This window comes from Mustela lutreola, chromosome 1 (assembly GCF_030435805.1).
Source record: "Mustela lutreola isolate mMusLut2 chromosome 1, mMusLut2.pri, whole genome shotgun sequence".
Taxonomy (NCBI): Eukaryota; Metazoa; Chordata; class Mammalia; order Carnivora; family Mustelidae; genus Mustela; species Mustela lutreola.
This window is the reverse complement of record NC_081290.1, coordinates 281963224-281975751: the sequence shown is the minus strand read 5'-3', so window position 1 is coordinate 281975751 and position 12528 is coordinate 281963224. Positions and strand designations below refer to the sequence as shown.

The following is a 12528-nucleotide window of genomic DNA, read 5'->3' as shown; positions in this document are numbered from 1 at the left end:
GGCACACCTCTACTCCGTGGCTAGGTCACGCACATGTTTACAGTGGTAAAGAAGTCAAGAAGCCTCAGTTCCAGAACAACAGAAATATTATTTACGTAGTAAGCAATGATCAAAGTTCTCGTCTAAGGTAAATGATACAAAAATGACTAATGAGGTCCCCCATACGTCACCACCAGGATTATTTAACTTTAAACCATACAAAATGGTTTCTTTCACACACGCAAGGACAAGCTTTGCACTAACATTTCTTTTTTTTTTCCACTAACATTTCTCAAAAACCAAGTGTATCTCCAGCTCTAGCTTCAGTTTAAGAGGTTTTAAAAGCAAAAAAAAAAAAAAAAAAAAAAGGGTTGGGGGTGCCTGGGTGGCTCAGTGGGTTAAAGCCTCTGACTTTGGCTCAGGTCATGATCCCAGGGTCCTGGAATCGAGCCCCACATCCAGTGCTCTGCTCAGTAGGGAGCCTGTTTTCCCCTCTCTCTCTGCCTGCCTCTGCCTACTTGTGATCTCTCTCTGTCAAATAAATAAACAAAATCTTTAAAAAGCAAACAAACAAGAAAACCTCTCCTATGTCAAAGCCAAGGTAAAAGGGGAGTTGGGTACAAGATACCCTCTATCCAGAGTCCCTGGAATACAAAGAGCTCTAGAAGCCAGTGGGTGTGAGCACATTTAAGTCAAGGGGTTTGAGATTATGGGTCTGCGGCAGTGGTTTCTTCCCTTCCATCAATAGGATGTCCATCTTGGGTGGCTTGAAGGTTGCTGGATCTTTGGCCATTTGGGTGGCCTGGACATGAATCAGTTCCATTGGAGGCTTCTGGGCTCCTCTGTAAGTCTGGATGGCAAAACCTCCTGAATCAGACTTCTGGAGGGATCTTGGTCCAAAAAGTCTCCATTTATCCACCAAGTTTTTGTCCTTGTCCCCACTTGCAGAATCCATGGTGCCAGGATATGGGCCAGGTAAGGCTGTGGAAGGACCAGAAGTGAACCAGCCTCTGGACTTGTGCTTAAGGGAAGAGTGGGGGCTGTTGCTTGGGGTGGACTGGGCCGAGGCTGGCTGCTTCTCTTCTCTCAGTATCCCTCTACTCTGTAGCTTTAGTTTGTGGAGCACTTCTGTCACTTGAAGATACTTGGTCTCCTTGGAGGTAAGGCTATTTTAACTTTTAACTATTTTATCTTATCAATACCCTTTAAAAATATATTAAAATTTCATGCTATAGTCATATTTTATCCCTTCATTGTATTTAACCTTGTTATTTGTATATATATATAGGTGTTTTTTTTTGTTTAAAAATTTGGGATACAATTTATTCTAGTAGATCAAAATATACCCTAAACGTAGCACATGGCTTTGTTCTAGTCTCCAGCCTGAGAACAGTCTTTCCTTTTCCTTTTTCTTTTTCCAACCAACTTCTTATTTCTTTTTTAGAATCTTTTTAATTTTCATCTTTATAGTCATATTCCATCCCTTCAATCATGTTTACATAAACTCATATATATATATATATATATATATATATATATATATATGAGTTTCTCTTTCTTTAAAATTTTGGAAGGTAGTTTCTTCTAACAGACCAAAATACACAAGAGAAAATCCTGAAAGCAGCTCAGGACAAGAGGTCTGTAACATACAATGGTAGAAATATTAGATTGGCAGCAGACTTATCCACAGAGACCTAGGAGGCCAGAAAAGACTGGCATGATATATTCAGAGCAATAAACGAGAAAAATATGCAGCCAAGAATACCATATCCAGCTAGGCTGTCTTTGAAAATAGAAGGAGAGATAAAAAGCTTCCAGGACAAATAAAAAGTGAAAGAATTTGCAAACACCAAACCAGCCTACAGGGAATATTGAATGGGGTCCTCTAGCAAAGAGAGAGCCTAAAAGTCACAGAGCAGAAAGGAATGAAGACAATATACAGTAACAGTCACCTTACAGGCAATAAAATGGCACTAAATTCATATCTCTCAATAGTTATCCTGAATGTAAATGGGCTAAATACCCTAATCAAAAGATGCAGGTATCAGAATGGATAAAAAACCAAAACCCATTAATATGCTGTTTACAAGAAACTCATTTTAGACCCAAAGACACTTCCAGATTTAGAGTGAGGGGGTGGAAAACAATTTACCATGCTAACAGACATCAAAAGAAAGCTGGAGTGGTAATGCTTTTATCAGATAAATTAGATTTTAAGCCAAAGACCATACTAAGACACGAGGAAGGACACTATATCATACTTAAAGGGTCTGTCCAACAAGAAGATCTAATAATTTTAAATATCTATGCCCCTAATATGGGAGCAACCAGTTATATAAGCCAATTAATAACAAAATCAAAGAAACACATAGACAATAATACAATAATAGTAGGGGACTTTAACACCCCCCTCACTGAATTGGACAGATCATCCGAGCAAAAGATCAACAAGGAAATAAAGGCTTTAAATGACACACTGGACCAGATGGATATCACAGATATATTTAGAACATTCCATCCCAAAGCAACAGCATACACATTCTTCTCTAGTGTACATAGAACATTCTCCAGAATAGATCACATCCTGGTCACAAATCAGGTCTCAACTGCTACCAAAAGATTGGGATCATTCCCTGCATATTTTCAGACCACAATGCTCTGAAGCTAGAACTCAACCACAAGAGGAAAGTTGGAAAGAACTCAAATACATGGAGACTAAAGAGCATCCTTCTAAAGAATGAATGGGTCAACCAGGAAATTAAAGAAGAATTGAAAAAATTCATGGAAACAAATGAAAATGAAAACACAACTGTTCAAAATCTTTGGGACAGTAAAGGCGATCCTGAGAGGAAAGTATATAGCAATATAAGCCTTTCTCAAGAAACAAGAAAGGGGGAGACAAACTGTGAGAGACTGTGGACTCTGAGAAACAAACTGAGGGTTTTGGAGGGGAGGGCAGTAGGAAGTTGGGTGAGCTTGGTGTTAGGTATTATGGAGGGGATGTATTGCATGGAGCACTGGGTGTGGTGCATAAACAATGAATTCTGGAACACTGAAAAGAGAAAAAATAAATTAAAAAAAAAAAAGAAAGAAACAAGAAAGGTCTCAAGTATAAAACCTAACCCTAGGGGCGCCTGGGTGGCTCAGTAGTTAAGTGCCTGCCTTCGGCTTGAGTCATAATTCCGGGGTCCTGGGATAGAGCTCCATGTTGGGCTCCCCAGGGAGCCTGCTTCTCCCTCTCCCTTTGCAGATCCCCTTGCTTGTGTTCCCTCCCTCTCACTATGTCTCTCTCTCTCTCTCAAATAAATAAACAAACCCTTTTAAAAAAGATGAAAAAAAATGGAGAATTACAGACCGATATCCTTGATGAACATGGATGCAAAAATTTACACCAAAATATTAGCCAACATGATCTAACAGTACATTAAAAGGATTATTCACCACGATCAAGTGGGATTTATTCCTGGGCTACAAGGTTGGTTCAACATCCGCAAATCAATCAATGTGATACAATACATTAATAAAAGAAAGAACAAGAACCATATGATACTCTCAATAGATGTTTAAAAAGCACTTGACAAAGTACAGCATCCTTTCTTAAGCAAACCCTTCACAGTGTAGGCATAGAGGGAACATACTTTAATATCATCAAAGCCACCTATGAAAAACACACAGCAAATATCATTCTCAATGGAGAAAAAAATGGGAGCTTTTCCCCTAATGTCAGGAACATAGTAGGATGTCCACTATCACCACTGCTATTCAACATAGTATTAGAAGTCCAGCCTCAGCAATCAGACAACAAAAAGAAATATATGGCATCTGAATCGGCAAAGAAGAAGTCAAACTCTCACTCTTTACAGATGATATGGTACTTTATGTGGAAAACCCAAAAGACTCCACCCCAAAACTGCTAGAACTCATACAGGAATTCAGTAAAGTGTCAGGATATGAAATCAATGCACAAAAATCAGCTGCATTTCTATACACCAACAACAAGGCAGAAGAAAGAGAAATTAAGGAGTTGATCCCATTTACAACGGCACCCAAAACCATAAGATACCTAGGAATAAACCTAACCAAAGAGTCAAAGAATCTGCACTCAGAAAACTATAAAGTACTTATGAAAGAAATTGAGAAAGACACAAAGAAATGGAAAAATGTTCCATGCTCATGGACTGGAAGAACACATATTATGAAACTGTCTAAAGTACCTAAAGCAATCTACCCATTTAATGCACTACTTATCAAAATACCATCAATTTTTTCAAAGAAATGGAAAAAATAATCCTAAAATTTTTATGGACCCAGAAAAGACCCCGAATAACCAGAGGAATGTTGAAAAAGAAAGTCAAAGTTAGTGGCATCACAATTCCAGTCGCCAAGCTCTATTACAAAACTGTAATCATCAAGATAGTACAGTACTGGCACTAAAACAGACACATAGCTCCATATAACAGAATTGAGAACCCAGAAATGGACCCTCAACTCTATGGTCAACTAATGTTCGACAAAGCAGGAAAGAATGTCCAATAGAAAAAAGACAGTCTCGGGGCGCCTGGGTGGCTCAGTGGGTTGGGCCGCTGCCTTTGGCTCGGGTCATGATCTCAGGGTCTTGGGATCGAGTCCCGCATCGGGCTCTCTGCTCAGCAGGGAGCCTGTTCCCTCTCTCTCTCTGCCTGCCTCTCCATCTACTTGTGATTTCTCTCTGTCAAATAAATAAATAAAATCTTTAAAAAAAAAAAAAAAAGACAGTCTCTTCAACAAATGGTGTTGGAAAAATTGGACAACCACATGCAGAAGGATAAAACTGGACCACTTCCTTACACCACATACAAAAATAGACTCAAAATGGATGAAAGACCTCAATGTGAGGTAGGAATTCATTAAAATCCTTGAGGAGAACACAGGCAGCAACCTCTTTGGCCTCAGACACTGCAAATTCTTCCTAGAAACATTGCCAAAGGCATTGGAAGCAAGGGCAAAAATGAACTGCTGGGACTTCATTAACATCAAAAGCTTTTGCACATCAAAGGAAACAGTAAAAAAAAAAACCAAAAGACAACTGACAGAATGGGAGAAGATATTCACAAATGACATATCAGATAAAGGGCTAGAATCCAAAATCTATAAAGAACTTATCAAACTCAATACTCAAAGAACAAATAATCCAATCAAGAAATGGGCAGAAGACATGAACAGACAGTTCTGCAAAGAAGATATCCAGATGGCCAATAGACACATAAAAAAGTGCTCAACATCACTAGGGAACAGAGAAATACGAATCAAAACCACAATGAGATACCACCCCACACCAGTCAGAATGGCTAAAACTAACAAGTCAGGACACAACAGGTGCTGGTGAGCATGTGGAGAAAGGGGAACCCTCTTACACTGTTGGTGGGAATGTAAGCTGGTGCAGCCACTCTGGGAAACAGCATGGAGTTTCCTCAAAAAGTTGAAAATAGAGCTACCCTACAACCCAGAAATCACACTACTGGGTATTTACCCTAAAGATACAAATGTAGGGATCTGAAGGGGCACGTGCACCTGAATGTTTATAGCAGTAATGTCCACTATGGACATTGCCAAACTATGGAAAGAGTCTAGATGTCTATCAGCAGATGAATGGATAAAGAAGATGTGGTACAGCTATACAACGAATGGAATATTATGCAGCCATCAAAAGAAATGAAATCTTGTCATTTGCAATGACCTGGATGGAACTAGAGGGTGTTATGCTGAGCGAAATAAGTCAATCAGAGAAAGACAATTATAATACGATCTCTCTGATATGAGGAATTTGAGAGGCAGGGTTGGGGGTCATGGGGGTAGGGAGGGAAAAGATGAAACAAGATGGGATGGGGAAGGAGACAAACCTTAAGAGGCTTTTAATCTCAAGAAACAAACCAAGGTTTGCTGGGTGGTGGGTGGGGGGTAGGGATAGGGTGGCTGGGTTATGGACATTGGGGAGGATATGTGCTGTGGTGAGTTCTGTGAAATGTGTAAGCCTGATGATTCACAGACCTGTACCCCTGGGGCAAATAATACATTATATATTAATTTAAAAATGTATTTATTTGTTTATTTGACAGAGAGACACACCGAGAGAGGGAGCACAAGCAGGGGGGCTGAGCAGGGAGCTCAATGTGGGGCTTAATCCCAGGACCCTGGGATCATGACCTGAGCTGAAGGCAGAAGCTTAACAACTGAGCCACCCAGGTGTCCCCTGAACCCATCTTTTCATGGACTTCCACCTAGGAATCCAGATTGTTTCCCCTCTGGGGGAAGTCTTGCAAAATCAGATTACCAAAATAATCATAAGGATAGATGGGCTATGAGGGCTCGTCAGGTAAATCACTCCCTACGATGCCTCTAAATGAGCAAGGGGGCACTAAGGTAAACATTCACAGAGGAGCCTGTTTAATGTCGGTGAAGTCCAGAGCCACTGTATCCACGTGAGACCCTGCTTTCATAAAGGGGAAAACCCCTTGGAGTAAAGGGTGTATTTCTGTAGTGAGAGTTTCTAAGTAAGCTCAAAGGGTACTTCTATCTAAACCAGTCCAGATGGCACTAGGACCATTTTTGGGGACCCATACTCTCGTCCTGTGTGGCCCTGCCCTAGTAAAACTGTGAGGATGAGATCTGCTTTCCAAATTGAGGAGACATGTAAAATTTAACTCAGGAGAAATGACCTCTGGGGAGCCCAGGTGGTGCAGTTAAACGTTCGGCTCTTGATCTCAGCTGGGATCCTGATCTCAGTGTCCCGTGTCGGGTTCCCTGCTGATTATGGAATCAGCTTGGGATTCTCTCTCTCTCTCTATCTCTGCCCCTCCTGCTGCTCTCATTATCTCTAAATAAATAAATAAAAATTTTAAAAATTTTAAATTCTTAACAAATAAGAACAATTTAAAAAATAAAATAAAAAAGAAAGCATGAAAGCCCTGATCTCTCAGAAGTGCCTGAATGCCTATGGGCTTTTTCTTCAACCAACAAAGGCAAAATTAAGAGAGCTGAACCCATAAAAATATTTCAAATCCCTGCCTAAGTTGACTTAATGTCCACTAAAACCAGAAGGTATCTGAGGGCGCTCACAGTTGGAGACAGTTGGAGAAGACTAAATGAAGCAAGGGCTGACTCCTGCAATGCTCCCATTTTACCCATTAAAAAATCAAATAGGGGCACCTGGGTGGCTCAGTCAGTTAAGCGTCTGCCTTCAGCTCAGGTCATGATCTCAGGGTCCTGGGATCCAGCACCAGGTCCGGCTCTCCACTCAGCAGGGAAGCCTGCTTCTCCCTCTCCTTCTGTCCCTGCTCATGTGCTCTCGATCTTGCCCACTCTCTCTCTCTCACTCACTCTCTCTCTCAAATAAATAAATAAAATCTTAAAAAAAAATCAAATGGATGAGGTTGGAGTTTTGTACAAGATCTGCGTACAGTCAGTAAAATTGTGATACCAAGGTTCCCTGGAGTTCCAAATCCCCAACACCTTGCTGTCTAATATACCTACAAACTTAAAATGGTTCACAGTGGTGGCTCTCAGCTCCACTTTCTGTAGGAGCCCAGCTGACAAGAAGAATCAATATTTATCCACCTTGGCTTGGAAAAACCAACAGTATACCTGGATTGCTGAAGGCCTGTCCTTATTGTTTTTCACAGGTTTTATTAACATCAAGGCTTGGCAAACTTACAGTTCCCTAACAACTCTACAGTCATTCCATATGGAGATGATCTACTGGTACATCCCCGCCAGGAGGGAGGCCTAAGAAATAGATTTTGGTTCATCTATTACAGCACTTAGCTTGCAAAACCCATAAGCCTCCAATGAAAAACTCTTCTCCAAAGGCAAGGCCCCCAACCTAGGACATTGTTTGATTGCAAAAGCAGTCTCTGTCTCTCATCTGAAAGAATAGAGATTATCCCAGACTTCCCCAGACTCACAGTTAAGGGGTTTCCTTGGATTTGTAGGATATTGTGGATCTTGGGTTCCAAAGTTTTCTCTCATTGCAACTCCCCTGTATGGGCTTACAAGGGTCCCAATTCCAGTGCCCTTACCCTGGGAAGATAATCATGAGCAAGGCTTTAGCCAACTAACATTAGCTCTACAACAAAATCTCGCCCTAGGGCTCCTAAATTATACTAAATCTTTTATCTTATTTGTCCACAAGCATGATAAGCAGACTCTAGGAATTCTAACATAGCAGCATGGAGGAAAACATGGACTGGTTGCTTACTATAGCTTACAGTTAAACCCAGTAGCCAGACCATATCCAAACTGTTGGAAAGCTCTGGCTACAGCAGCTAGATTGGCAGAACTGGTATTAGTACATGTCTGACACTTCCAAGTACCCCATGCTCTCTGATCAGGCTCAACGTTTCTCAGCAGGTAGACTTATGCCTTATGAGAACCTTCTCCTCTCATCTTCTGACCTCCACCTTAAGTGGTTGGCACCTTGCTCAGCCAGCTCTGCTACTCTACTTTCCCTGCCTGACAACGGGATGGACCACCATACCTGGGTGGGTGTGAGGTGGCTTGCACTGACTCATAGGACACAGTGGAAAACCCAGAGGTGATATTCTTGGCTCATGGGTCCTATGCTAAGAGTTCATTAGGGAAATATTGAGCATGATATGCTGTTACAACTCAACATAAACTTTTGGAAAGGGGGGGGTGCCCGGATGGTTCAGACGGTTAAGAGTCTGCCTTCAGCTCAGGTCATGATCCCTGGGTCCTGGGATTGAGCCCCGAATTGGGCTCCCTTTTCAACAGGGGAGTCTGCTTCTCCCTCTTCCTCTGCAGTTCCCCTTGTCTGTGCTAGCTCTCTCTCTCTCTCTCTCTCTCTGTCAAATACATAAAATCTTAAAACTATTGGAAGGGGAAATCTTTCCCAACTCAAGTCTGTGTGATGAAGCAAAGCCACATGCCCGACCCCAGGCTTGTCAGCTACGCACAGTAAAATCAATAAGCATTTATGCTGATAGCATGCATACCTATGGGATGGCCCATGACTTGGGCATGTTATGGAAACAGAGAGGGTTCCTCACTTCTAAAGAAACCCCCATCAAAAATGGGCCCCAAGAAATAAATGAACCACTCCCTGCTATTCTATTCCCTAACAACTTGCAACGATTAACATTGAAGATCCTACTAGAATACAGAAGCTGAGTATCAAGAAGTACTCTAGCGGACTTCTATGCTAAATTGACCAGCACTAAAATTATTCCAGTAGGCAACTTGAATGAATGAGGGTGCAAGTGCAAAACTAGATGACTCACTGAGGGCCCAGGTTGGGGTTCTTTCTAAATGCCATTACTGAAAGCCCTACATTCTGCAACTCACTGTGGGACAGATGAAATGATCCAAATTACAAAAAACTATGGTGCGTGGGTAACTGCTCTGAGGTCTCATAACTGGTTTACCAATTTTGGCTACCAAATTGGTTAGCCAGTCTTGGGGACTGATTTGTCCAACCCATAGCCCTGGAAAGACCATTAAGTTAGATGGAGCATCCCCACCACCTATTGGGGCACGTGAAGACTTACAAATGGATTTCATTCAGTTGTTCCCTGCAATGGGTTATCAGTATGTTCTTGCGGCTGTATGTTTTTGGGATGGATTGAAAACTTCCCATGCAGGATGGATGACACCATAATCATGACTAAGAAATTTTAGAAAATATATTTCCTTATGGGGTATCCTAGGAGAGATCGCCAGTGACAGGGGAACCCATTTCTCCCAAAGCTACCTAAATTAACAAAGTCAACTAGATTGCCACGGCTAAAAGTTCTACCATTGGCGTTGATGGCAATTAGATCAATACCTTTGGGAAGGCATAAAGTAATGCGTTATAAAGGAAATGGTAACAGAAAGACCCATGTCTTTGGCTGATAAAAACTCATGTGTCGGGGCGCCTGGGTGGCTCAGTGGGTTAAAGCCTCTGCCTTCGGCTCAGGTCATGATCCCAGGGTCCTGAGAGCGAGCCCCACATTGGCCTCTCTGCCCAGCAGGGAGCCTGCTTCCTCCTCTCTCTCTCTGCCTGCCTCTCTGCCTACTTGTAATCTCTGTTTGTCAAATCAATAAATAAAATCTTAAAAAATAAAGTGTTAAAGAAAAAGAAACTCATGTGTCTCCCGTACTCATAAATTCTTTTTTTTTTTTTTAAAGACTTTTAATTTGTTTATTCAACAGATAGAGATCACAAGTAGGCAGAGAGGCAGGCAGAGAAAGAGGGGGAAACAGGCTCCCTGCTCAGCAGAGAGCCCGATAGGGGGCTCGATCCCAGGTCCCTGAGATCATGACCTGAGCCGAAGGCAGAGGCTTAACCCACTGAGCCACCCAGGCGCCCCTCGTACTCATAAATTCTGAAATGACTCAGTATTGTAAAGTTTTAATTCATTATGCCAAAGTGTATTTCCACCAGGTAAAGGAAGCTTTCTGTGATCCTTCTACAGATGGTCAAACCTTCCATGAGTTAGAAACTTCTGGGAACAATACTTAAGAAAGATTGCCCTTGAACCTCATTGGAAGGGGCCACACCAGGTTCTCCTCACTACGCAGGTGGCAGCCAAATTTGAGGTACTTGAACCTTAGGCGCCCATCTCCCAATTGAAAAGGGCTCCTCCAGACTCTTGGGACTGCATTCCAGGCAGAGATCTAAAATTAAAACAGGCTGGGGAGATTCCTCCCCAGAAGCCATCAACATCTTGAGGCGGACAGCTCTCCCAAGATACTGGATCAAGATCTTCATCTCCAATATGAAATCTTTATCCCTTTTATCTATTTGCTATTTGCTTTTCTCTCTATTAAAGCACGGGAAGGCAGCACTATAATTAGAATTTCACAAATAATACTACTACAGGAAACTTGGCTAATTGCTCGGTTGGTCATGCCATACCAACATCAGGATTTTACGATAGAGACCCCCTTAGTTCACCCTACAAGTAATTTCACTGACATCCCACATGCCACTGTATGCCTAAATTTCCCACAGGCCCCTTTTATAAAGCTAAAATGCTAAATCCACAGACCCTCATTCTTTGCCTCAATTTTACCTAACCCTGGGATGGGAAAATGAGATCTGTTGGCGGGGGTCGGAGGAAAATATATGAAAGACATTACAGAGCAGTCTGTGTTTATCAGACCATCTTTAGGCTTACGTTTGGGCCTCTATGTTCAGGTGGTCTTTCAATATGCGATAATACAGTATTTTTTTTTAACTTTTTTTTTTTTTTTTTTTTTTTTTTTTTTTAATCAGAGAGAGAGAGGGCGAGAGAGCAAGCACAGGCAGACAGAATGGCAGGCAGAGGCAGAGGGAGAAGCAGGCTCTCTGCGGAGCAAGGAGCCTGATGCGGGACTCTATCCCAGGACGCTGGGATCATGACCTGAGCCGAAGGCAGCTGCTTAACCAACTGAGCCACCCAGGCGTCCCACCAGGAGAACCTGGTGTGGCCCCTTCCAATGAGGTTCAAGGGCAATCTTTCTTAAGTATTGCTCCCAGAAGTTTCTAACTCATGGAAGGTTTGACCATCTGTAGAAGGATCACAGAAAGCTTCCTTTACCTGGTGGAAATACACTTTGGCATAATGAATTAAAACTTTACAATACTGAGTCATTTCAGAATTTATGAATGATGCTAACACCAATGGGCCCACCATACATGCTAATAATTATGAAGGAGTCCTAGGCATATCTCCTAGCTACTACTCACATGTGGAGGTTTTGGCAATGGCCTCTAAGCTTGGCCCACTCGTTGTCTTGACAGCTGGAGGGTGCAAGGGCTGTGTGAATGTGTGGTTGCTGTATTTACCATTTCACTGACCCTTCATCATACCTCAGAAACTCAACATTGGTCTGCTCCTTTGAATTTATACTATGACTAAGAAGAAGTTTACCAGCAGATGTATCCCTCTGGATAGGTGTCATTGGGACGGTCCCTTCTTCCTTCCCCTCCAATGAGCACAAACAAATATGTGGTTAAAAACTTGTCCTTGACCTTGGCAACCATCGCTGAGTCTACTACTCAGGCCATGGTTGGACAACAGATGTCCCTAAAGTCTCTCGTTAACATGATTTTTGGCAACGGAATTGCTTTCAGTTACTTGCTGGCTGAAAAAGGAGATGTTTGTACCGCAATAAAAAGCCTTCTACTGCCCCTGGATCAACTTCCCATTGTGTAGAAACTCAAATATGAGAGATTAGCAAACAGGCTACTGGCTAGAACAGTTTGGTACCTCATCAGTTACATGCTTTGACTTAGAAGGTTCTGGTTGGATTGGCTCATGGGGACCCTGGCTAAGAGTTGATGTCAGCCTCTTGGCATTATTCTATTCACAGTCAGCATTATCATCTCTCTGGGGGCACTGAGTTCTCTCCGAGATCGTCCATGCATGTTTGCAGCCATCAGCACCTTGGATAGTCTCCCTACGCTTGGAGGAACAAGAAACAAGACGCACAACAGGGACACCTGGGTGGCTCAGTGTGTCTTCCTTTGGTTCAGGTAATGTTCCCCGCTCAGCAGGGAGCCTGCTTCTCCCTCTCCTCCATGCTAGT

General features: G+C 42.3%; 1 protein-coding gene across 1 annotated transcript; it reads right to left on the bottom strand.

The window, feature by feature from the left end:
* Positions 1-587: 587 nt before the first annotated feature.
* LOC131812229 (putative monooxygenase p33MONOX) lies at positions 588-11983 on the bottom strand. Its single transcript, XM_059141472.1, has 2 exons — positions 11871-11983; positions 588-1145 (listed from the first exon to the last, which is right to left on the bottom strand). The coding sequence occupies exons 1-2, from the start codon at positions 11981-11983 to the stop codon at positions 641-643; spliced, it is 618 nt and encodes a 205-aa protein (XP_058997455.1). The 3' UTR covers positions 588-640.
* Positions 11984-12528: the final 545 nt, after the last annotated feature.

Excerpts from the sequence above, each read along its gene's own strand:
- LOC131812229 (XM_059141472.1), bottom strand. The coding sequence starts at position 11,983 with ATGGTTGCCAAGGTCAAGGACAAGTTTTTAACCACATATTTGTTTGTG. Across the intron at positions 1,146-11,870 it reads CCAGAGGGATACATCTGCTG|CCTTACCTCCAAGGAGACCA; the intron begins GTAAACTTCTTC and ends AAGTTAAAATAG.